Source organism: Protopterus annectens, chromosome 14.part0 (genome assembly GCF_019279795.1).
Source record: "Protopterus annectens isolate FY-2018-M chromosome 14.part0, PAN1.0, whole genome shotgun sequence".
NCBI lineage: Eukaryota > Metazoa > Chordata > Ceratodontiformes > Protopteridae > Protopterus > Protopterus annectens.
In genome coordinates this window covers 893,744,648-893,768,916 of record NC_056748.1, presented here as the reverse complement: position 1 = coordinate 893,768,916, position 24,269 = coordinate 893,744,648, and the positions used below count along the sequence as shown (strand labels likewise).

At 39.7% G+C, this 24,269-nt stretch overlaps 1 protein-coding gene across 1 annotated transcript in view; it reads left to right on the top strand.

Annotated features, from left to right (window-relative positions):
• Positions 1–4,453, top strand: part of LOC122789324 (cytochrome P450 26A1) — a 28,332-nt gene extending 23,879 nt beyond the window's left edge. Inside the window, exon 7 of the mRNA XM_044056686.1 lies at positions 2,811–4,453. Coding sequence (XP_043912621.1) covers positions 2,811–3,152 — 342 coding nt within the window. The 3' untranslated portion in view covers positions 3,153–4,453. The remainder of the gene's footprint in view (positions 1–2,810) is intronic.
• Positions 4,454–24,269: the final 19,816 nt, after the last annotated feature.

Here is a 24,269-nt window from a genome sequence, read left to right as displayed (position 1 = left end):
TCATTCTTTTGTTATGCCTGGGTTGTAGTCCTTAAACTCACCCCCCCAAACACCTCTCCATATCTGTCAAAGTAGCAAATTTGAGCTGTTTGCTGCTCTGATTGATAACTCACAGCAGGAGACAAAGTTCATGTGCTGAGAATACTGTTCTGTGTGATTATCCCTGTTTGTCTTTTAAGTAGTCATTGAAAAGCAAAAAAAAAATAGTAGTTAAACCTGATTGACTAAAAGAAAGCAGGGTATATGTGAAAACACATGCAAAGTCAATGCATTGACAGGAGCTTAGGTGCTATCATGTAATATTTTAAAGCCAAACACTGCATTGTGGGATACCTAGAGGCAGGTAGGATCCCATGTGGGCAAACTCTGGAATTACATTTAAAAATATCAAAAAGGTATATGGAGGAAACATCAAGACATGATGAAATAAACATATATTTTTTCAGTTTATGGGTGTGGTTCTCCTTTAACCAACCAGATGGTGCCCCCAGGTCACACATGAAAAGGAGCTCTTGTGTCCAGTGGGCTTACCCTGCTAACAAAAAAAGAAATGAACAGTGTAACAGCTGATGGGCAACACAAGAGTGACTAAATATATGAAATTATGAGATGGGAGCTAGTAAAATATAAAATGAATATTATTTAAGTTATGGATAGCAAAATAAATATATATCACCAAATATGTGTGAAACCATCCACGTTCAACCTTTAAGGATAGATTGTGTGTTTGATATATAGATATATACACATATGCTGGAAACAAATATGAATAACAAAGAAGAAGAAGCAACTCTTACAGTGAGAGTAACAAACAGCCATTATGTTTGTGACATAATGAAATTACTTAGATTTAAGTAAGGAGTGTGAATTTTTCATACCAGCTAAGGTATAATACATGTTTTGATTATGAGAGGGGATAATGAAATAAACACCATTTTACCACATCACATTTGTGAAGTTTGCAGTGGACTGCTGCATTTTTTGATGAATTAAATACCATTTTACCACATCACATTTGTGAAGTATGCAGTGGACTGCTGCATTTTTTGATGCAGAAGATGTAGTAAAGTGCTTAGAAAAGGTATGTTATGTATGACTATGTATAGTATTCTTACCTTTGTTAGCCCTTCCAGGTTTCAGTATACAGATATTGGAAGAATCCATCTTTTTGGATGGATCACTTCTGCGGCACTGCTCAATAGGGGCACAGGAAAATGATTTTCTTGGGCGGCGAAAGCCAGGGAACCTTTTTGGCTAGGCTTATATAGGCTCCAGGGCTGATGGCCTAGTACCTACCTATGAACCTATTTTGTGAAGGGTTTCTGCTACCCATGTTTTCATTTGTGATAGGCTGCTCTTAAGGGCAACAGCCGATCAGGGCCTGACACTGCATATAACTTAAGATGTAGATACGACCTTTGATACAATTCATCATTTGGGAACTGCAGACATATTATGAATGCTAATCATGCTTTTTAGTGGGTAGAACAGTTACTTAAAATAGAGAAGAACAATGGGGGCAGGAGGCTTCCTTCCCATTCATTCCATGATGTATGAGCTACAAGTCTAGGTGAGAGTCCTATGGCCTATTCATTCTTGCCTGAGAATCCCTATCAACCCATCTTTACCCTAACAGTGTGAGTTGAGTTGAAGGGGGAAGGCCTACCTGCTGGTCCTATGGAGCAGCCTGCCCCTTCCCTGCTGGAGCACTTGCCTCCCTCTTGACAGCTATTTGAGCCCATAAACGCATAAAAGTGGTTAAAAATACCCAATAGTTACTAATAACCTGTAGAAAGGCACCGGAAACCAGCTGGTTCACTCAACAGAAGTTTAATCCAAAATGCACATGAACACAGTGGTTTAAAAATTACAAAGCACATCAAGCACATAAATGTTGTAAAAACAGTTCCCCTTATGTTTTCGTCTTACAAACTTCATCAGATAGGCATGTATTGTTTCCAAAGCCATGTTAAATACATTTTCAAATGGAAATTAACCAATAAGAAGCATTGATCAATTAAACAATTAACAATGAAGGTTCAATTTAAATGAATTAAAATACAGACTGTATGAGATGAATGAAATATAAAGTTTTATGATCTGTGTGGAAGTGTGTGTGTGTACTTGCATATGTGAGCATGGTGTGTGTGTGTGTGTGTGTGTGTGTGTGTGTGTGTGTGTGTGTGTGTGTGTGTGTGTGTGTGTGTGTGTTGGGGAACATTGGAACATTGAATGTGCCGTGCTCAGTTTAAAGACATGGCAATGAGCCACTAATGGGCCTTTGCTCAGTGTGTCACTTTCATGCCTCCATGGGATTTTATTGATGTAGTGTATTAGGACTCCCAGGTGAAGCCCTAACAGTGCTATGACAATATTTTTTTTCCTGAATCCTGCCCAATATATTTTGCCTATTTATGAAAATTAATGAACAGAAAGCCAAAATGTCTCCTAGACATTAGACTGCTAGAACACACTGAAAGTGGTTGAGGGCAGTTCCACTCAAATGCCAAACACATAACTTATTATGAAGCATCTCCGTGGACAAGCATTTTGTGTCTGGAAACCATATATTTATTAATGTGAGAAGAAACCTTATGCTAGTCTATTGACCTATGTGAAATGTACAAAGGACATACGTTCAACTCTAAACCACAGAAAGCAAATAATAGTAAATGACTTATCAGGAACATGCAGAAAACATGGGGTTGCAAATCACAGACTGAAAAGGTGTTCAAATCATTTTAGTGGAATACAAACAAAGATATGCTCATTTTTATTTTATACATTTTTATTGTAATCTTTTCTTTCAGGGCTACCAGATTCCTAAAGGCTGGAATGTGCTCTACAGTATTTGTGATACCCATGATGTTGCAGAAATATTTACAGACAAGGAAGAGTTTAATCCTGATCGGTTTATGTCCAGCTATTTGGAAGACTTCTCCAGATTTCAGTATATTCCCTTTGGAGGGGGTGCAAGGACCTGTGTAGGCAAAGAATTTGCGAACCTTGTTTTAAAAATATTTACAATGGAGATAGCAAAAGGTTGTGACTGGCAACTATTGAATGGACCCCCAACAATGAAAACAAGTCCCACAGTTTATCCAGTGGACAATCTTCCTACAAAATTCACTCTTTTCAATGGAAAAGTCTAATTTTTCAATGCATTTTGTACAGTAGCATTGTAACATGTAAACTATATTAGTATTTTATATTTAACTTTTATATTTGTGATACAGTAGCTATTTATGTTCAGTATTTTTTGTGAAACCAAGATGTGTTCCTAGTAGCATTTTGTTTTTATACATATGAACATTAGATGTAAGTGTTTTATCATGATATTTAAATGTGTCATAGGCTATACCATACTGAAGTTTGTATAATCATATTTGCTGGATCACTCGCAAAATCTGATCAAATGACAGCATAGAGCGTGTTTGTACATTTTTAGTTATTAACTACATAGATGTTAAAACAGTTTTCCAGTGTGCATTTGCATTTGTCTTACATGATTCATTAGAAATATCTTGGATCATATTTTGTAGGTTTTGCACATTTTCCCCTTAGTCTAAAAAATTATAGACATCGGTTGCAGTCATATTTTGGGGCAATACAATACAGTACTTCAAAATTATTGAGTTCAAAAAGTCTGTCTACTTACAATTTGGAAGCAAAATCTCTGGTTGCATTTTTTTTTTTTGCATTGCATATTACATTATCAGATTAAGACTAAGAAAATGCTGGAAGTACTTCAACTGAAAAACATGATGAACAAAAGTGTACTTTGCTTAATACACTGAAGCAAAGGACTACACTTGCCACAAAAGTCGCACTAAATGAAAGAGTATACATTTGTAATTTAGGTACAAGGGTCAAGTAAATGGTATATATTGATAATCAAATGCATATTTTACCTTCCCAGTGTTTGTTTGCAGATTTGTTTGTGATGCAGATAACTGTGGGCTGCAGCAGACAGCAATGCACCCTGATAACAGCACTGCATTTGCTACTGGCACAACTACAATATATGAGTATATATTTTTAAGCACTTCACAGTGAAGGTAGTAGTAGTTATGCTCTTGGCTTATCTGTTTCTCCTTCCAGACATTTTCTTCATAGTGATCTGTCTGACGTTACCTAATTCAAACACGTTTGAAATAAATGTCTGCAAGAGTAGAGCTGTTATGCAGGAGTTATTCACTGATTTTGAACAGACTCTTAGAAAAATTTAATGATGGAAGGAAAATACTACTGTACCATGTACCGTTGATATGCCTGTTTGTTATCACTCCTTATATTAGAAGCCTTTTTTAAGGATGTACATATTATCTCTTGGATTACAACACTAATTTATTTAAACACATTCCTGTTTAATATAAGATTTGTATTTTCACAGTTTTGCTAAAACTGATGAAGCTTTGCTACTTAGCAATAAAAATAACATTAATAATTTTAATCTTTGCATCCTCTTAAATAGTATGTAAGTGAATTTTAATTTAGAAAATTGAAGTATAAATTGTATCCAGCATGGAGTTTGTTAGTTATTTTAACCTTCTCCATTTGTCACATTTTTTCATTCAAGCCACTGTAGATAAAAACAGTTGTAAGTTCATGGACGTGGTTTGTGGATGAGGATCAAGACTGAACTATTTAAAGTGTGTGTGTGTGTGTGTGTGTGTGTGTGTGTGTGTGTGTGTGTGTGTGTGTGTGTGTCTAGATATTTTGCTAGACAGCAATAGAGATGCAGTATCTTTTTTTACTAGTCAGATACTCAGTGTATACTAGTATGTGAAATACCTACCAAACCAAATGTACATGTTCTTGGGAGCTGGATGGCATAGGGTATGACAGTGTCTTGACACAAATTGCTTTGCAGTTGCTTGTCATCATGTGGCCTGCAATAAAGTGGTGCTCCATCTCTGGTTTATTTTATTTAGAAAAAAAATAAGAATAGGTCGACACATTTGCAAGCAGAGTTGATCAAGCTGTTTTGTTGAAGTGACAATTATTATTAACTTAGAGTTTTAAAGTTGGTTACATGCTTATTTTATTTAAAAAAGTAGGGGGAATTTGTGTTCAGTCTGTAGTCTCAGTTGGTTACTGTAAGTGCTGTAACTGAGGACTAAACTACTAGAGGGATTCAGTTACTATTTAACTTGTTTTTTTTTTACAATCAAGTTAGCACAGCATTTCTAAATATTATGCTGATATCTGATTTGATATGGTATGTTGTATATTTTCTGTAATTGAATGGCATCCCATACAGGCTTAGTTGTTTGCCTTGTACTCAGTGTTTGGATAGGCTTCTGCTGTCCTGTGACCCTAAACAGGATAAAGCAGGTATCCAAGAACAAGTAAATGAGCGAGTGAATGAATTAATGCTATGCATTTTCCAAAAATATGTTTTTGTAGTATTTGTTTCACATCTGTTTTGATGTCTCCTCAATAGCCACTATCTGTCATATCCGGTGTCTTTCCTTAAGGCAGCGGTATTAAGACAGTACTGGTATAGTGCCATCCTGTTGGTAGAGGCAATTTTTTTTTCTTTTTTTATCAGTCCTTAATTTTGCCTCCCCCACCCAACATGGTATCAGTATAGTTTGTGTGCACCCCCCCCCCCCCACACTAATGGATCCAGCTGATCTGCCTGAGCTAGTGTCCTCAGCCTCCACCCGCAGCAGACTCTATGAACAAAACTCATCAGTATCACTGGGATGGGTGAGTTTGCTGTATTATGATGCTCATTTCTTCCATCCCTTTAACTACCCTGCCAAAGTCTTTGTTGACCTGGCCTGCTAATCAAGGTCAGGTCAGCTGGGTCAAAGTCATGGGTCCTTTCCCTGTATAGCAAGGGATACCTATTTCATATTGCAGCTTTAGTTGATAATTAACTATTTCAGCTGATTTAAAATTAAACATAATTGAAGCATGTATAATCTGAAAGTATTGTAGCTGGCTATCTGAGTGTGGCCTGTTCCAGGAGTAGCACACGTGGGGTGTGGGGAGTTTGACTGGGAACAGTGTGTTGAGATTAATGCAAGTGTCTTAAGTTATGCTCACTTAAGATAGGTTTTCGAGTCTGGCTTGTTAATGGTGTTTGTATTTATGACCCTCTTGTGATGAAAAAGTAATTAGAGGAATTACATGACACCATTCAAAAATGTATTGTGAATTGCTTTGCTGCTCTTAGCAGCAGTTGTAATTCCTGCTCTACTAACATTTTGTGTAGAATAGTGACATTTATACAAACTACTGTTTAAAAAAAGCCCCTGGATAAATAGGATACTTGGACAGGAAAAAAAATGCATAAATATTAAACCTGGAATAACTTTAAGTAGAAATAGTATGACAGATGTTCTATTAGACAAATCAGTGTGTCACCTAAAAGCACAGAGAAATGCGTACGCAAGAACATGGGATGGCAAGGATTAAGAACGAAAGTGGATGGCTGGACTGTGGTCCTAAAGAAGTTTGTCTTCTAAGATGTTATTAATACTCTTCTGCTGGCATAACAGCAGTTAGAAAATATTTAGCCAAAGTTCCCATTAAAATAGGGGTATGGCTGTGATAATGGTCTGCTACAAAAAGAGTGATCTACAAGAGATGATGGAGAGGGTAGGCCTTGGATGTGGTAAAAGAGTTTCACGGATTGATAAGTTTATAGTGTTAATTATCAAGCTTAGGACTCACTGACCTTCGAGAAGCTTGCTTACTGTAACCCTACATTGGTATTTTCTACTTCTGGTATAAATATTAAGATTATTTTTGAAGGAAGCTAATGATTGGCTACTAGTTTTAAGAAGAAGCTCATTCCATAATTTTGGAAGGCATTATGTAATACAGCTGTCACCTTTTTCTGTTATTGATATTGATTTTTAGTATTGGGTTCCCTGATCTGGTGTGAGCTCCCCCTGTGATGCCGTCCAGGTATAGGCTTCCAAATGGTACCACATCAGACATGGCCTTATACACTAGACACTAGTTACCTCTTAGTAACCTATAAGAACCATAATATAATGACAACTGCTGAAACCTTTACTTATTTGTTTTTATTTAACATCTGGGGTAGAGCATTGATCACAATAACCTCTGCTATCTCTGAAAAAATAAAAAAACAAAAAAATCTTGCTTTTTTCCCACTTTTCTGAGATTTAAAAAAGTTCAGTTACAGGCTTGCTGTTCTGAACTGTTTGTAAGTTTCTTGGAGGCCATTTTTTGCTTGGGCTAAAGGGAAGTCTCTCTGTTCATCAGTGGCAGTGATAAACATTGAGCAGCCTGCCTGCCCCTGTGGGAGTGGTTACTAACTTGAAACTGTAGTTTTACTGGCCATTTTGGGTCAATTCCTAACTCCTTGATCTTCCTCTCTTAAATCCCTCTTTTGCGTGGTTTTGTGCGTTTTTGTGCATAGCGCAACAACGGGCAGTGCCGCCTAATTGGGTTTAAACTATTTCTGGCTCCACAAAGTCTGCTCTTCACTTTTTCCCTTAGAACTGCTCTATCTCTCAATTTAAACACCATATTCTCATTCTAAGGCCCTTCACTGGTCCAAATAAGTAATCTTACAAGTTAGCACTATTAAACCATAAGCACTACTTACTCTTATACTCTCTACGATTACCTTGTCCCCTCTTGGTCCGTCTTAATTCAGTTTCCCTATATTACTTTAGCATGTCCAAAGGTCAGTCAATGGTTTCCTCTCCAGTCCAGCTGGTGAATCTGGGAATTTTGAGGCAATGTTACAACTGTCTCATGTACACGGACAACCCTCTCCTCCTCCAAACAGGTTCAAATATATGTGAGAGATGCAACCATATAGCCAAACTGGAGGCTGAGCTCTCTCATCTCAAAACTGGTGAAACCAGTCAGGAGGAGAAGGTAACCTCACACAACACAATTCCAGTATCACATAGTCCCACCACATCAGCGAACCAAACACATAAATACACAAAAACATACTTGGAGGCTCTAAATAAAAATCTACCTAAGCAACAGAAACCTCCAAAGCAGACATCCAAGCAAACGCTACCCCAAAACAAAACACGCACAACACATAACCCACAAAGTCAGTGTGCCAAGCAGCCACAGCCCTTAAGGCTGAATAACACACCTGATACTCTTGTAATAGGTGACTCTATTGTCAGACACACTGACGTCCCGCTCACCAGGCTGAATAAAGAGAAGGTCACAGTGAGTTGCCTGTCGGGCGCTAGGATCCGCCACATAATGCAAGCACTCAGGTCACTCCAAAGCAAATACAAATATAACTCAGTCATTGTACATGCTGGTATGAATGACCTGAGACGTACCTCCCTGGACTACATGAAAAGAGACATAGAGGAGCTCTCTGATCATGTAGCCCAGGCCGGTTTGACCCTGACCTTGAGCAGCATCTTACCCTCACCTAGAATGATGCCACAGTACAAAGACAAAATGATCGATTTTAACAATTGGCTAAAATTTTGGTGTCATTCTAAGGGGATCCAGTGTCTGTCAGCCTGGGATGACATGCTCGACAAGCCACGTTGCTTCGCTAGGGACGGCTTGCACCTGTCACCACTGGGCTTTCGGATATTGGCAAAGGCTCTTGCCACCCCCATAGTGCCTTTTTTAGGCAAGGCTCAAAAGTCAAACCCACCTCCATAGACAGCACAAGAAACAAGAAACTAAGGGTAATGCTGCTAAACGCCAGAAGTCTTAACCTCAAGATGCATGCACTCGAAGCTCTCCTCAGTATGGAGAACATCGATATCTGTGCAGTGCCAGAAACCTTGTTCAAGGCTCCAGAGAGCACCCCAGCACTATCAGGTTATACCTCATATCATGCTTTTCGGCCCCAAAACCTGGACCGAACCACAAAAGGAGGGGGAGTGTCCATATTTATCAAGGATATCCACACCTCCAGGTTAGTGGCATTGCACGAAGTATCGGAGACCATCCATGTGCAACTAACAGTGGGCAAGACTGCTTTTCAGTTTATAGCATCCTACAGACCACCCTCTCAAAGTCAGGAATCCCACTCGGCTTTCCTGAAAACATTGGAGAACATGAAGATCTCTCCAAACACCATTATATTGGGCGACTTCAACTACCCAAACATAGACTGGGAGCATTACTCAAGCCCTAGCACCTTAGCCCAAAGGTTCCTGGAAATTATAAACTCAAATGCTATGGAACAACTAGTCACCACTCCCACAAGAGGGGATAACATACTAGACCTGATCATTACCAACATGGGGACTCTATGCTCCACACCTGAAGTATATCCCTCATTGATAAAATCAGACCATAAATTAATTTCACTGGATGTCCACATCCAGACCCCACCCCCAGCCCAGAAAACCACAGTGAAAAACTTCTCAAAAGCGAACTTCTCACTTCTCAAAACTGAAGTGGAATCCTTCAAGGCCAGTGGAAACTACGGCCCAAACTGCAGAATCCTATATAAACGCATTCTAATGACATCTCCAGGAATGCATGGATCATGCTATCCCAAACAAAACCAAAACCCAAAGATCCAAAGGCAGGCGTCCAGTCTGGTGGACCCCAGCCATAAATAAACTGTACAACAGAAGGAGGACGATACTACATGATAGAGCAAAATCCCTAATAGGGAAGGCATCCCTGATCAGTACTAGCAAAAAATTATGATCCCTCATAAAATCCTCCAAGGCCAGCTTCGAGAGAAAAATTGCTCAGGACACTAAAGACAATCATAAGGCTTTTTTCAGTTATGTTAGGAACCTGGGATGCAACTCCCAGACTTGTTCTGAGTTGATTCTAAATGATAAAAAATACACTGAACCCACAGACATCGCCAATATCCTGGCAGACAGGTTCAGTGCAAACTTCTCCACCCCCTCCCCCCCAAAAAAAGAGCAAGTATCTATCCCAGCAGAGGGCTGCCTCCCAAACATCTCTGATGCTCAGGTGAAGGCTGCCCTCTCCAAAGCAAAAAACACTGCTTCCATGGTACCAGATGGCGTCCCAGGTTGCATCCTACATGAACTCCAAGAAGGACTAATCCCTCAAATAAAACAGCTGTACAATCTCAGCCTCACTACAGGATATGTGCCCACAGAATGGCGTACAGCAACAGTGGTCCCACTCCACAAAGGTGGAGCCTCCACGGACCCTGGAAACTATCGCCCCATAAGCCTGACTAGCTTAGTCTGCAAGGCTATGGAGAGGATCATCATGGAGCTCATAAACAAAGACATTGGGGACCTACAGACACTAGATCCTACCCAGTTCGGCTTCGTCAAGGGCAGATCCTTCCTTTTGAACCTGGTTGACTTCTTTGAAACAGTCACCAAAGCCATAGATGAAGGGAAGGTAGTCCACACAGCCTATCTGGGCCTAGCAAAGGCATTTGACACAATACCCCACTCGAGCATCATAGATAAGCTATCCAGCTTAAATATAAACCCCTATGTCACAAGATGGGTCGCAAACTGGCTCAAAGACAGAACCCACAGAGTGAGAGTTGCTGGAGCCATGTCAGACTCGAAACCGGTCACAAGTGGCATCCCACAAGGTTCTGTCCTGGGACCGCTCTTGTTCGGTATATACTTTTCCGAGGTACAGGCCAATGTGGGAGGACTATGGCTCACTAAGTTCGCAGAAGACTGCAAACTAGGAGCCATAATCAACTCTCCAGCTGACACAAACATCCTTCAAAAAGGTCTCACAGAGACAGATAACTGGTGCCAGAGCCATGGTCTAAAGCTAAATGCCAAAAAGTGTATAGTCATACCCTTTGGCAAAAACAATGTGCCCACAAATTACCACATAGGCGGTAACCCATTAAGTACAGAGAAAGTAATTAGGGATCTGGGGACCCAAGTTGATAGCAATCTCTCCTTTGACAACCACATTGCCAAAGTGGTTAGAAAGACCTTTTACATAGCCCACCTCATCATGAAAGGATTCACATCTAGATCAAGAGAGGTAATCGTGCCCCTTTATTCATCCCTCATCAGGCCCATCATAGAATACAATGCCCCTTTTGGGATATACCTTACCCGACACCTGCAGCAATTAGAAAGACCCCAGAAGTACCTCACCAAGAGGATCAAGGGACTCAAACAGATGCCATATGCTGCTCGGTTAAAAAAACTCCAGCTCTACTCAGTTGCATACCGCCTACTTCGAGGCGATCTATGCCTGACATATAAAGCTATGTCCAATCCAGAATTAATGGACATGCTCCACTTCAGTAAATCTAAATCCCTTAGAGCCACACACTCGAGGGACTTGAACCTCAGCACTGAAATAAATAGAACTTGCTGGAGGGACAGATTCATAACCCAGAGGCTCCCTTCGCTCTGGAACAGAATTCCAATTCATGTTAGGCAGAGCACCTCACTGAATCTCTTCAAGAAGAATCTTGATGAGTGGATGGGGGATCGTAGGTTTGTCCCGGGGATTACGTCCGTGTCACTATTAGACAGAGGCACAGCAAACTAAACCTTAAAAAGGGCACAGTATACTCAAATCAAGGGGTGCCGTAAGCCAAACAAAATCGGGCTAGGCTTATAATTGCCCCAGGGCAGATAGCCTAGTATGAACCTATGAACCTATGAACAATAAATCATTTTCAGGCTCAGCAGAGAAGAACACAACAGACAGAAGATAAAGCATAATACATATACACTGATGAATAGTGAAGCATGTTTTACAGGAAAGATATTAAATACTATAACTTAAAATATAACTCCAACTAAAATCATTATAACTAAAAAAGCAACTATCAGCATTCAGCTGCAAGACAAAGTATATAACTGGATCAAAATGCAGCACTCACATTGACTCTTCACTATATACACTATGTACAATAAAGTGTTTGTAGGAGAGAAGATAGAAGACAGCAAAACATTAAGAGTGGATGGAAGAGAAAGGATGGGTGAGGGAAACTTTACTGGTAGAGTAACAAAATGTTGTATGAAGGAAATGAGATGCAAGAGGCTGGGGAACAGACAGGAAGTGAGATGCAAGAGGCTGGGGAACAGACAGGTTATACTAGCTATTTTATAGCACTTACAGAAGGTTTAAAGATTCAAGTATATTAAGTAGCCTGTGGAAGGCCTTGGTAGGAAGGACATGTTTATATATTTAGTAAGAGGGATTTTCAAATGTGTGGGGCTAGTGTTGAGAAACTGTCTTTTCTTAGTGGAGGTACTCAGTGGTAGCAATCAAAACAGAGGACTGTTGTCCTCAGCACTCCTCCCTAGGCCTTCTAAGGCCTGATCACCTTCGTTATGGAGGATCCATTGTGATCTCTAACAGTAGAGCTCAAAGGACAGGTCCAGCCCCCTTGATGGCAGACAGTTGTTTGATATATCAGGATCTGTTCTTGCCAGTTTGACAGACCATTTCCAGAAAACATGGACTGACCCCATGCAGGCCTGTCTAGTCCCCAGACCACTACTCATGGGTATATTCTGAGCAGTGGTGTCTTTGCCAGTTGACCTGTAACTCTCTCCCATCATATGTTTATACCTCATACATTGACTAATCATAGGATCACCCACACAGGAATTGGGATTTGTAGCATTTTTATTCTCACACTAAATCCTGAGAAGGTGACCAATTTGAATCAGAGATCCTTCTTTCCTAGACGGGCAAGGAGCTACAGGGAGGGTAGGCTTAATCATCCTTGCCCTTCTTTCCGAGAAGGGCAATGATGATTAAGCCTACCCTCCCTGTAGCTCCTTTCTGGATAACCCTAAACTTCATGCGAACCTTCAGGTTCAGTCTTGTCAATCCCTTTGATTTCCCCTAGATATGTTTAGATGAATATCTAGGGAAGAATAAGGAATCTTGTGCCATCCAAACCTTGGAGGCTATGCTCAAGGATGCTATTAGTGCAGAATATAAACATTTAGATACTGCTCTCTCTACTTCTATACCATCCCCAGCTGAGTGCAGTGAACATGGTCCTAGAGATATTAGCACCTATCCTTTTTAACAGCAGATAAGATTATAGTATTCAACATAGATGGCAAGAAAATGTTTTTAATTTGCCATGGTAAGGCTTAGCTCCATCAACTGTCCTTTGCACCTGTACAGGTTCCTGTATTCCGTAATAGATCTGGCAGTAGAAAAGTCTTCTGTGCTGAAGTGTGGCTTTTACTGTATGCTCTGACGTGGCCCATTATTCTTTTAATTGTGCTAATGAAATATCTAGCAAATCAGGCCTTGGATTTTGACTGCAAAAGATTGACTAGCTAAAGCTGTCCTCCTTTAAGGATGAATTCAGGCAGGCATCTCTGATGGTCCCATTCCATGGAAGATCTCTTTGGTCTGGCCTGCTGGGAATCAACTGACTACAGTGGAAAGTGTCTATGATCCCCCTGGCCCCTGCTGGTTCAAACAAGCCAAAACTACTCTCACGTAACCAGGAGGCCACTCACAGATTGAAGAGAGCTTCTGATTGTTAGACAATGCTGCCCTCACTATCTGTGTTGGTTAAATTTTGCAGGGTAACTTGGCTTAGCTATAACAGACATGACTATAGTCAAGGGCTTTAATTTTGCTCTGGCTTGGAGGCCCATCAAAAAGATTTATCAATATGGTCATCGATAGCTGCATCTTACAGCACATAGGTTTCTTCCTGAAAGACTACTGTTTAGAATCCTAGTCTTTATCCCAGACCTGAACAGGCATGTTGAGATGCTATATTTCAAAGTCAACACAGGGACTACCCCTTTGATGGAATGAAGTTGGTGTTTTTCCTCCTGCTTCTTTCTTGCTTCAAATGCTCAAATGTTCTGTCACATTCTGGACCTCACTGTATTCAGTGAGCATGTCCAGTATGTCAAGTTCTGGTTAGTGACTCTGTAATGGGTTATGCCCTGTAACTATAGGGTGTTTGAATGGTACCCATGGGCATGTTGGGTACCTTCTGGCACAGCAGGATCTTGAGCAGGTTCTTCTGCTGTTTAGTCTCTCCTTCTCAATCAACATGTTTACTAAGCTGGTAACTGTCCTGGAAAAGGTCTCACAATAGAAGGACTTCTTTCTGTTCTCCTACTTTCCCTGAAGAGGGCTAACAGGAGAACATATCTGTCAACTGCTCAGATTTTCACAGAATGTCCAAATTTTTGCCTCATATTTTCAGTCTGCTCCTCATAGGTGTTGTGGCTTTCTGGCAACCCATCGCAAATTGAATTCAGCAAATAATGACAGACATTTGAGTTTCAGACTTCATACCCTTCAGAAAATGCATGCCAATGCAAAACCTGTTATTTTATTAACTTTCTAAGTTAATAAGAGTAATATTTAAAATTTGTTCCTATTTTTGGCCCTTTGTCCCCCCAACATTTTTGGCTTTCCAGATTTCTTGTGCTAACAGGTTGAGAGGTATGCAAGAGAAGGACTCCTCTGTGTTCTCCTATCTGAATGACTGGCTCCCTTAATACTGACGAAGGCTTGTAGCCAAAACTGGTCTGTTTAATACCTTGTGCAGCTCAGTAATAAATGGTTTATTGAAACTCTAGTGTTTGGAATTTAGTTGGTGCTAGATGTAAATTTTTGGTTCCGTGCACTGAACGAGGAGCCGTACAAACAAGGGCATTTCCTTGCTGGCTTCTAAAGGCCCCACTGAAAAACTTCCTCACAGAATCGCTAGCTTATGTGTTTACATGGTTCAGGTTTTGGGGGCTTCCATAAATTATCCCTCTATGATTAATTGAGTTACAGCTCAGCAAGGAATTAAAACCCAATGACAACATTACATTTAAGTACTTTTTGAAGGGGAACTGCGGGGGAGCAAGCCTTCTACATCCTCCAAGAACTTATATATATATATATATATATATATATCAACCAATTCCTTAGCTACAACAAAATGAAAAAGGGAGAAACCTTCAGAAGACTGGATTAACTGGATACAGTCACTTAAAGCTGCATCTACACTGATCTCCTATAGAAAAGTGATCAGAGTGTTCAACTTTGCCAAGATGAACTTTACAAGAATGATCTTCATCCACTTTCCACTTGACATGTAGAGAAACATCCATAAATTAGGTGGAAGTCCTCTCTGTACATTACCTAGAGGATTACCTTCATTATGGTAGAACTCAATATTGTTCAGTGCTAATTGTTCCTACCTACAGTGGAGGGCCTAGGAGCCACAATCCTGCCATTCTAGATAAGGCCCAGGTGTTGAGTACTATTTCATCCCTCCTGTGCCCATTGTGTTTAGTGGTAGTCATAGTCTTCTCTGCACCATTATTACATCTGAAGATGCAAGTGTTGTGTAGATAGTAAGATGTCAGGGTCAGAGGTGACATAGTTATGACTTACTCACTTGTCTTCTGGTGTCTAATCTCTGTCATATGACTTGGGAACAGTGGCTAGTTGCCATTAACCTCACTGAGGTTCTTTCCTATCTGCACCTGAACCAATGCATGTTCTGATGGTGGATAGTTTATAAATGGGATGGGTGCCTACCTCAGGTCATCCATGATTTCTCCTTGTATCTCATATTCAAGATACCTGCTTTTCAGAGTATTCTAGAATTGGTACACCCAGATATAAATTTGCCCAAGACTTCCCCCATTCTTCTCCCTTCAGCAGAGTAAGGAAAAGTTGGCAGTAGATGCATCCTCCATCTCCTGGCAGGGAAAAGTCCTATATGCCCTCCATCCCTTCCCCGTGGTTCTGTGCCTAATCACAAACTAAGGTGAATACCAAGGCTAATAGTCATGGCCTTGAAATGGCCAAAAAAGCTACATGTACAGACTTACAGATCCCTGGAAATATAATAAGCCATTCTGGTATAACTAAAGGATGTCATCCCTGGCTGTGAGTGACTACCGGCTCCACCACAAGGCAGGACTCCTTATCTAAATTGCTTACTCCAGCTAGAACATATATTTATTTACTTATTTATTTATTTTACTGGGATTGTGCACTGATGGATATATATATTAAACACCATTATTAAATTATCACATAAAACAAAGGCAAACTTACATTAACATCAAAGAAAATAAACCATATTAAAATGTTTCTAGTTATATATATTATACATCACATATATATTTTTATACCTATCATTAGTCCAACATTATATACATTTCTCATTTCCTGCCTTCCCTTTAACCTCTCTATTCCTCCTCCTGAAGATTATTTTGCATGTATTATTCCTACAATTTACATTTATTTCTATGTAATTTACTACTTCTTTTTTAAGACATCCCGCTTCCAGTTCTTTTATCTCTGTGACAATATTCAGTACTTCAAATACAGTTGGTTTAGACTTTGATTTCCATTTTTAGTAACTGCTTTTTTGGCAGCCAGTAGAATTAAACTGAACTAAGCCTTACCATGTCTAGACAATTCAGATCCTGCGTTCCAGCTCAAAAGAATAATTTCCATAATTACCCCCATTTGCTCACTAAATATTTCTTACAGAGCACTCTAGGGTTTTTTAAAAGTCTGCCAACATTACACGAACATATGTTTACAGTTACATCTTTCCTCCCCATCACATCTCCAACACTTGCCATCTACCTAAGGAAAAATTCTTTGGAGTCTGTTTGGGGTATAAAAATATCTATGCAAACACTTCCAAAAATATCCTAAACCTTCTAGACTTTATTGGGAAGCCATATAAAACATCCTTCATCTGTTCCCTTGTAAATTGCTTATCCATTCTCTCTTCCCAATCTTTTCTAACCTCTGATTGATTCTTAGAGTTATAGTGCAATATTATAGATGCCCAGCTAATTATCCCTTTTCAAACAGCAGTTTCTGTTCTAGATTCAACTAAAAACTCTACCAGAGCAGGTCTTTCACTTAGTTCTTTGTCTATACTCTGATATCAATCCCTGAAAGGGGAGGCAATCTCCAGCCTACAGTCCAGATGTCTACTTGGCCTCTTTCTACTCTATTACCTTTCCCTCTCTAGTTATTTCTTCCCAGTATTTTTTTCTCCAGTCTTCTCCTGTAAATTCCATCTCTCTCTTGCCTATTCTCTGTACCCCCTACTTGCAGTCATCCCTGTCAGCAGTATCTTCGTTCTCCATTCCCATATGAGTTAGTTCTTAGAATTCTTTCTGCTGCTGTATGAAGATAATATTCTGTGTTGCTGTTATTCTCCTTAAGGATCTGCATCCAAAATCCCACTCTCTCCTTATTTCTTGAATTTTCCCTGGTTATTTTATCATCTCTTTCCACTTTGAATTATAATTTTCTGCTTGTGTTATGTAAATGAGTCTGAATTGTGTAGCTCTAAAATATCCCTTCAAATCTATTAATCCTAAACTACTTTGTTCTATTGGAAGGATCAACTTATCCCACCTAACTCTTGTCTTCTTGTCCATCAATATCATCCATCAAAAATATATCCATCAGAGGGATGGATATTGATGAATTTCAGACTCAGCCCTGGTGAAGTACAAAACATTTCGAAAACAAAAAAGGCAGAGATGTAAGCAATAACAGAGTAGTTCAGATTAGATACATAGGAAAAAAATGTATATGTACATAATAGTAAACAAGCAGAGTGTATTATGTAATACTTACATTAGTTTCTAAAGTGGGGTGCCCATCCCAGTAATAAATGACCCCATCAGAACATGCTGTGGTTCTGATGTAGACAGGGAAGATCCACAGTGAGGATGGTCGGCACTGTCCAGTGCTCCTCAACAGGACTTGAGATGTCTGAAGCCAGCAAAATGCTTTCCACTGATCATCAAATGTATTTTGCCTAGTGACAGAGGGTGTCCATCTGAGAGGTATCCTATGTCACTGTGGTTGGTTGCTGTTTTGATCTATACACCTGTATAATATGGGTGTCAGATATTCAATATTATGGTACATATCTTGGCATAATTGTTCAGTACCTACCCGCTTCTTACACACATAAATTCTGTTTGAGAATTATATCATCATGCTAATAGCATAATTATTATAAAGAAATGCTCATGCTTAAGTTACACGTAATGGGTCAAATACATCAGCAAACTACATTTTCCGCTATTGTGAAGGATGCTTGGCAATCCTGCATAACCCACATCTACATAATTCTAAATGTGGGTTAAGTGAGCTAAGTCCCATTCTTTCAATCATTACTAACAGAAATACAGTTTGCAGATATGGTCGCATAACATGTAATGTGAACTTCTAAAGTTAAGCTATCTATTTCAAGGTGGTAGGTATAACAAAATAACTCACAGTCCTCTGACATGACTTTCACAGGACTGTGTTCCTACATTGGTTGTTCAAACAGTTACCTAATTTAGCTTTGCATTTCTGTCTACCTTTAAAGAACCCCTCTCTTCCTTGGGAGTTTAATTCCACAATTGACAAGCTCATCTGTCTCTCTTTCAAGTCTGCTAGCTTGGCAGAAATGTGTCTCTTGGAAGACTGTTTTTATGATGGGCATTACCTTAGGTCATACCATGTTGAAACTTTAGACCTTTATATTTAAGAAAACATGTCTGAGCTTTCAAAAGTCTTGTGTGTTTCTCTGGACAAAGCCAATTTTCTCCTACTGAGGAGTGGAAAATTGTCCTTAAACTAGTGTGTTTAACTTTCTGTTCTATTTTTTGGTGAATAATCTTCTGTCAAAAGAGTCCTTCATACACCAGACATGCACTTCCAACGTAGGTCTACATAAAGGCAGTGCATGAATTCCATAACACAGAATATCTGCTCACCTACTTTGTATTTAGGAGGGAAGGACTTGCAGTGATGACAATTTCCAATTGGATTTCTAACTGCATTGTATGTCACCACTAAAAGGCTAATTTATTTATCATTGACAAATTGGAGCTGTTAATTAAAGGCAAGTTCATCAGGGATGTGATTGCTTCCACTGCTTCTTTCTAGAATGTCTCTAATGCAGAAATTTGTGCCTTGGTCACATGGTTGTTGTTTCACACCTTCTACATACACTGCTGGATCATGACTACAGGAACCAGGCATCCTTTTTCTACCATGTTGCTATAGATATTGGCATTCTAAACATTTGATTTCGTCCCTTCTCTGGCTCCAGCCACCTCAGAAGTTTCATGGTATTGTTTGGGATTCTTCCTACCAGTCTGCCTATTGTGGACTGTTTTCTGTTTCAGATATAACAGTATGAAATTGCATGGATGGTGCAGTGGTGCAATGGTTTGCATTGTCACCTCACAGTAAGGGGTTCTCCAGTTCAATTCTCGGTTGGGGTGCCTTCTGTGCAGAGTCTGCATGTCCTCTGTGGACTCATGTGGGTTTCCTCCAATGTTACAAAGACATGTGGCTGGAGTGTTTCTCCCTGGGCCTCCACTGAAAATTGGCTTGTTCCCAGTTGAACTTTCCCAGTAAACAAATGTTAAATAAATAAATGTTAGGTGGTACATGAGGAAGCCCTTAACAGTGGCCATTTACTACCATCTGTTTTTTTCCTCGTGCTTGGATGGTCACTTCTCACAGTGACTTCTGTTGAAGTTTTCTGTCTTGTTCCTGTCTTAGAGACTCTGGTTGCTCAGTAGATGGGATAAACTGGTGAGCAGAGGGGTTAGGCATGCTCTCCAAGCCTAGTTCTTGATACTGTGACATGCGCCAACAGTTAAGTACATACACTCATAGTCACAGGACCTGCAAGGGATTTACTGCAGTGGAAATCCCAACAGTCTAGCCACTGCAGAGACTCTCTTATAGATTAGCTGATATGGCAACTATATGTGCTACATTTTATTTTCTGACTCATTGTCTGGTGAGAATTACTATGATAAATATCTTAAGTAAAATATGCAAGGAAAATGAATCATACTGCATTATAGTATATATAACTTTGGAACAGTTAGTGTAGTTCCTTTTTATTTATTGCTGCATGAAATAGCAGAATTTGTATTTTTTATCTAGCTTACAGATTAACAGAAGTGCAGTAAATTTTAAAATTTATGATACTAAGTGATCTAATTTATTTGAGTCTTGTCTCTTTCACTGCACACTATAAGTTTTTAATACAAGATCTAGTAATCCTTATTTTCTTTTTCTGTCCTCTGTAGCCAGCATTTTACCTTGTCCCATCATCCCATTGACTCTTTTGTTTCCTGTCCTGTGTGGTTGTAGAAATTGTCAGTAGGGGACAAAGTTGTGTGGTATTGGGCTAATCTCTTGTGTGGCTGGAGTTTTGTTGTATTTCTGTTTAACATACTTTTTCTTTATGCCGAGGATTGTTTAGTAATGGACACAGTGGAGACTCATAGGAACTAGGCATTAATGATTCCTATTTTGCCTCTCTGATAGGTGTCTGACATGCTTTGATCTGAAGACATGCATATTCACTAATTCCTTCCCAGCAACCACTAGGTGTCACAACTGATGCAGGATTGCTGCAAACCCTCCACCTGATGAAGGGAAAGCATGCCATTCATTTGACAGAAAATCTACTGAATGCAAGTAGATCAAACCAACTGTGGCAAAACAACTTTTGACAAACCTTGGAAGTATTTTTTTTTTGCATGAGGCAAACCCCTCTGCAACTCTATGTGGGGTTGGCTTGAATTTCCAGGGCCTAGGCCTCTGAATAAACCTGGGCCTTTCAAGACATGTTTAGGGCTTCACTCCTGTATGCCACATAGCTGGTTACACAACATCTAATCTGTACAGGAAGTTCAAAGTATGTAATACTAGGAAATAGGATACTGTGCCATCCAAAGCCTCCCACTGATATGGAATACCTTATCTTATTCCCATGTGTCCCATGATACACACAACTATTTAAAGAAATGTGGCTAAAATTATGCTCAGTAAATGTCACCTCTTATCTGGCTGCTGGCCAATAACAGTGGAGTTTTAGACATCTGAATGTTTGAACCTATGAGGTGCCATATAGGGGCTGCTCTGTGTTAAATGGAATGGGGAACCTAGTATGGAAATACTGATATGATGACAGAGTAAGTTGCACAGTGATGATTTAGCATACTGTTTAATTATAAGTACCAGATCTGTGTCCTCCTCATCTGAGCTTTATTCATTATTGTATTTAAAGCACATACAAGTTCAATGTTCCATTCCTTGCGCTCACTCTATTGTAACCTTATTAGAAATGAAATAACCAGTGTTGTGAAAACAGTCTTCAGTGGCTCTTCAAAATGTGCTGTTCAGATTTTTCCTTCTGGCAGTTAATAGAGTGGATTATAAGTTCATAGGTTCATAGGTGTGTACTAGGTTAGTGATGACAGTGGGCTTTTTAAGTCAAGCCATGCATCCCAAATTTCTGACATACTCTGGTATCCTTTGTAATGAAAGCTGAGGCCTGGGAGATAAAACATTTACAAGTAAGGGCCTGGGAGTTGAACCATTTACAGGCTGCCTGTGTCCATTAGCGACATAGGTGCCAAGCCAGGGGTGAAGTTCCAGTTCCACATCCAGTTGTCCATGTTACAGTTGAATTGGGTTAGGGAGAAACTGCTTTACATGGATGGGGAGCCTGTTCCAGAGAAGGGGCAGGGGCGACTCATGCTATAGGAATGCAGGACTGCAGCCCCCCCCCCAGCTGTGGAAAAGGAAAAAAAAAAAACAAATTGGTGAGTCTCAGAAATTTTTCGAACTTCCACACATGTGCACTCGGCAATCACAGAACTCAGAGGGGATCCAGACTGCTGCAACAGCAGTCCGGAGTAGGAAGAAGGCATCTCGGTAATCTGATGCCCAGAATTGTATGTGGTGATGACCACATAGAATGGAAGAGATCTGGACTGCAACATCTGCAGGCTGTAGCCTGCTCTCACAGGGAAGGAGGACATGCGTATGTGAGACTTGGGAGAAGGACATGTTTACCAGACCTAAAGCTACTGGGGGAAGGACATGTTATGGCTGCTGCAGACAAGGGACACCAGGTACTACTGAAGCTGTGTGTGTGTGTGTGTGTGTGTGTGTGTGTGTGTGTGTGTGTGTGTGTGTGTGTGTGTATGTGTGTAATGCCCCAATTGATATATACTGGTGGGTAGAGAGAACTCAGATGGTAGTGGCTCAGTCTTGAACCCTGTACCTTGTGTGCAGGTAGCAAGAGCCTGAATTCCCTACCCACCACCATCTGCAAAAACTTTGCAGATTTTTGCCTCATATTTTTGTTCTGTTCTGTTCCTCATAAAATCTGTGGATTTTTAGTTCAGTATATAGTTGATGGTGCAAGGGTAGCATTGTTGCCTCACAGCTAGAGGTTCTCTGGTTTGATTCTTGGCTGGGATGCCTTCTGTGTGGAGTCTGCATGTCTTCCCTGTGTTTATGTGGGTTTCCTCTAGGTGCTCTGGTGTCCTCCCTGGTTACAAAGGCATGTGTCGGGAGTGCTTCTCCCTGGGCCTCTGCTGAAAATTGGCTTTTGTTCCAAGTCAGACGTTCCTGGTTAACAAATGTTAAATAAATAAAAATGACAGGCATTTGAATTTCAGACTTCATATTCTTCAGAGAGTACATGGTAACACAACACCTTTTATTCTAGCAATTTTCTAAGTTTATAAGATGAATATTTGAAATTTGTCTCTATTTTTGGGACTGTATTCCCCCATTATTGGCTTTGTCCAAGTTTTTTTGTGCTAAGATTGAGAGCTATGGTGAGAACTAAATTCACTGAATGTTTGGGGGCTGTATTCCCCAATTACTGGCTTTGTCCAAGTGTTTTGTGCTAAGAGGTTGACAGCTATGGTGAGAACTGAATTTACTGAATATGTTTAGGGGCTGTATTCTCCCATTATTGGCTTTGTCCAGGTGTTTTGTGCTAAGAGGTTGACAGCTATGGTGAGAACTGAATTCACTAAATGGTAGCCATTTAAGTTTTAGTCTTCCTCTCTTTCACAAAACAGCTGATTTGGCATAGTGGTATGTTGCTCTGAGTGTTTTGCACAGGGTCCTGGGTTCAAGTCTTGGCAATGAAATGTATGGCAGTAACACTGCATTTTATTCTAGCAACTTTCCAAGATTATACAAGCAAGGTTTAAAATATATCCCTGGTTTTTGAGCTTTTGTTCCCCCCCCCCAATAAATTTTAGCTTTTTCCAGATTTTTTTGTGCTGCAAAGTTGAGAGATACAGCTGATTCAGTGTCTAGTAGATTTTACAAGTATCTGAGAGCTGCAGGGGAAGAGAAGTTTAGTGCTGCTTATGCTAAGTCTGTTTGCAATGTTAATAGCACAACAGGTACTGTACTTGCTTTTGATGCAGAAGGCTGCGTGTTCTACTCCCACAATATGTAGATGCATTGCTGATACTGTGTTGTAAAGGGTGTGGATGCTGCAGTCCTTTTTGGTGAAGATACCTAGTAACTATGAAGCTGTTATCAGTTTGCCATCCATTCCCTATTGCAATATTACTAGCTTATCATTTTTTAATGTAACATAGGCAATTTATTCCTCATGGGCAACAGGCACTTTATTCATAGATGAAACAATGAAATATAAAGTTGTTTGCTACAGCAGCCTCTTCATTAGTTTCAGATCTCTTTAATTTGGAATTATTTAGATTACATTTACTTCTTCAGAGATTGTGCACATTTACTGATACTGGTGTATTGTTGAAGTTTGAGTAGACTTTTATGATGGAAATGTTCTAAATTGGACAATTTTGTCATTATTGGTGCATGCATTTTGTTTCATTGTTTACTGGAAAAATGTTCAAAACAATAAATTTAAAACGCACTGTAACAACTGTACTGTAGTATACAAGTAATATTATTTAATACAATCAGGAAGGTGTATCAAAGAACACATGTATGTTTCATGTGCAAGGGGCCTATGATTTGAAAACAGCCCAAAGTTAATCTTTATCTGCCACTGGCAAAATGTATTTTCTTTGAATGTGGGTTTCAATGCTGTTTCAATGAATGTGAGTTTTAAGGGTAGAGAAGTTTTAATGGTAAGTCTATTTTCATTGTGAAACTGCATTGGTTTGTTTAGCATGTCTATTAGTGTTTGTGCTGTAAAATGCAAAATAAACTTTTAAATTAAATCCAGATCATCACAGAAGTAAAGCAGTATGCACATTACAGTGTTTATGGTAAATGGGGTGAAATAGTCACATAACGGGACATGGCTGCAGGGGGGAGGCTCCATTCAACCATAATTTTGTGAGGGGGGGAAGGACGGCAAACTCAAAGACAGCCCCGGTTGAACTATACCTCTCAAATGTCCAGATTGTTTGCAGAATGGATTTTTGCTTCTTCTTTTTGGTTTGTTCCTCATAAATTTTGTGGTTTTCTGTCAAATCATTTAGGAATGAAGTCACTAAATAATGGCAGACATTGAGTTTCAGACTTCATAACCTTCAGAAAAATGCATG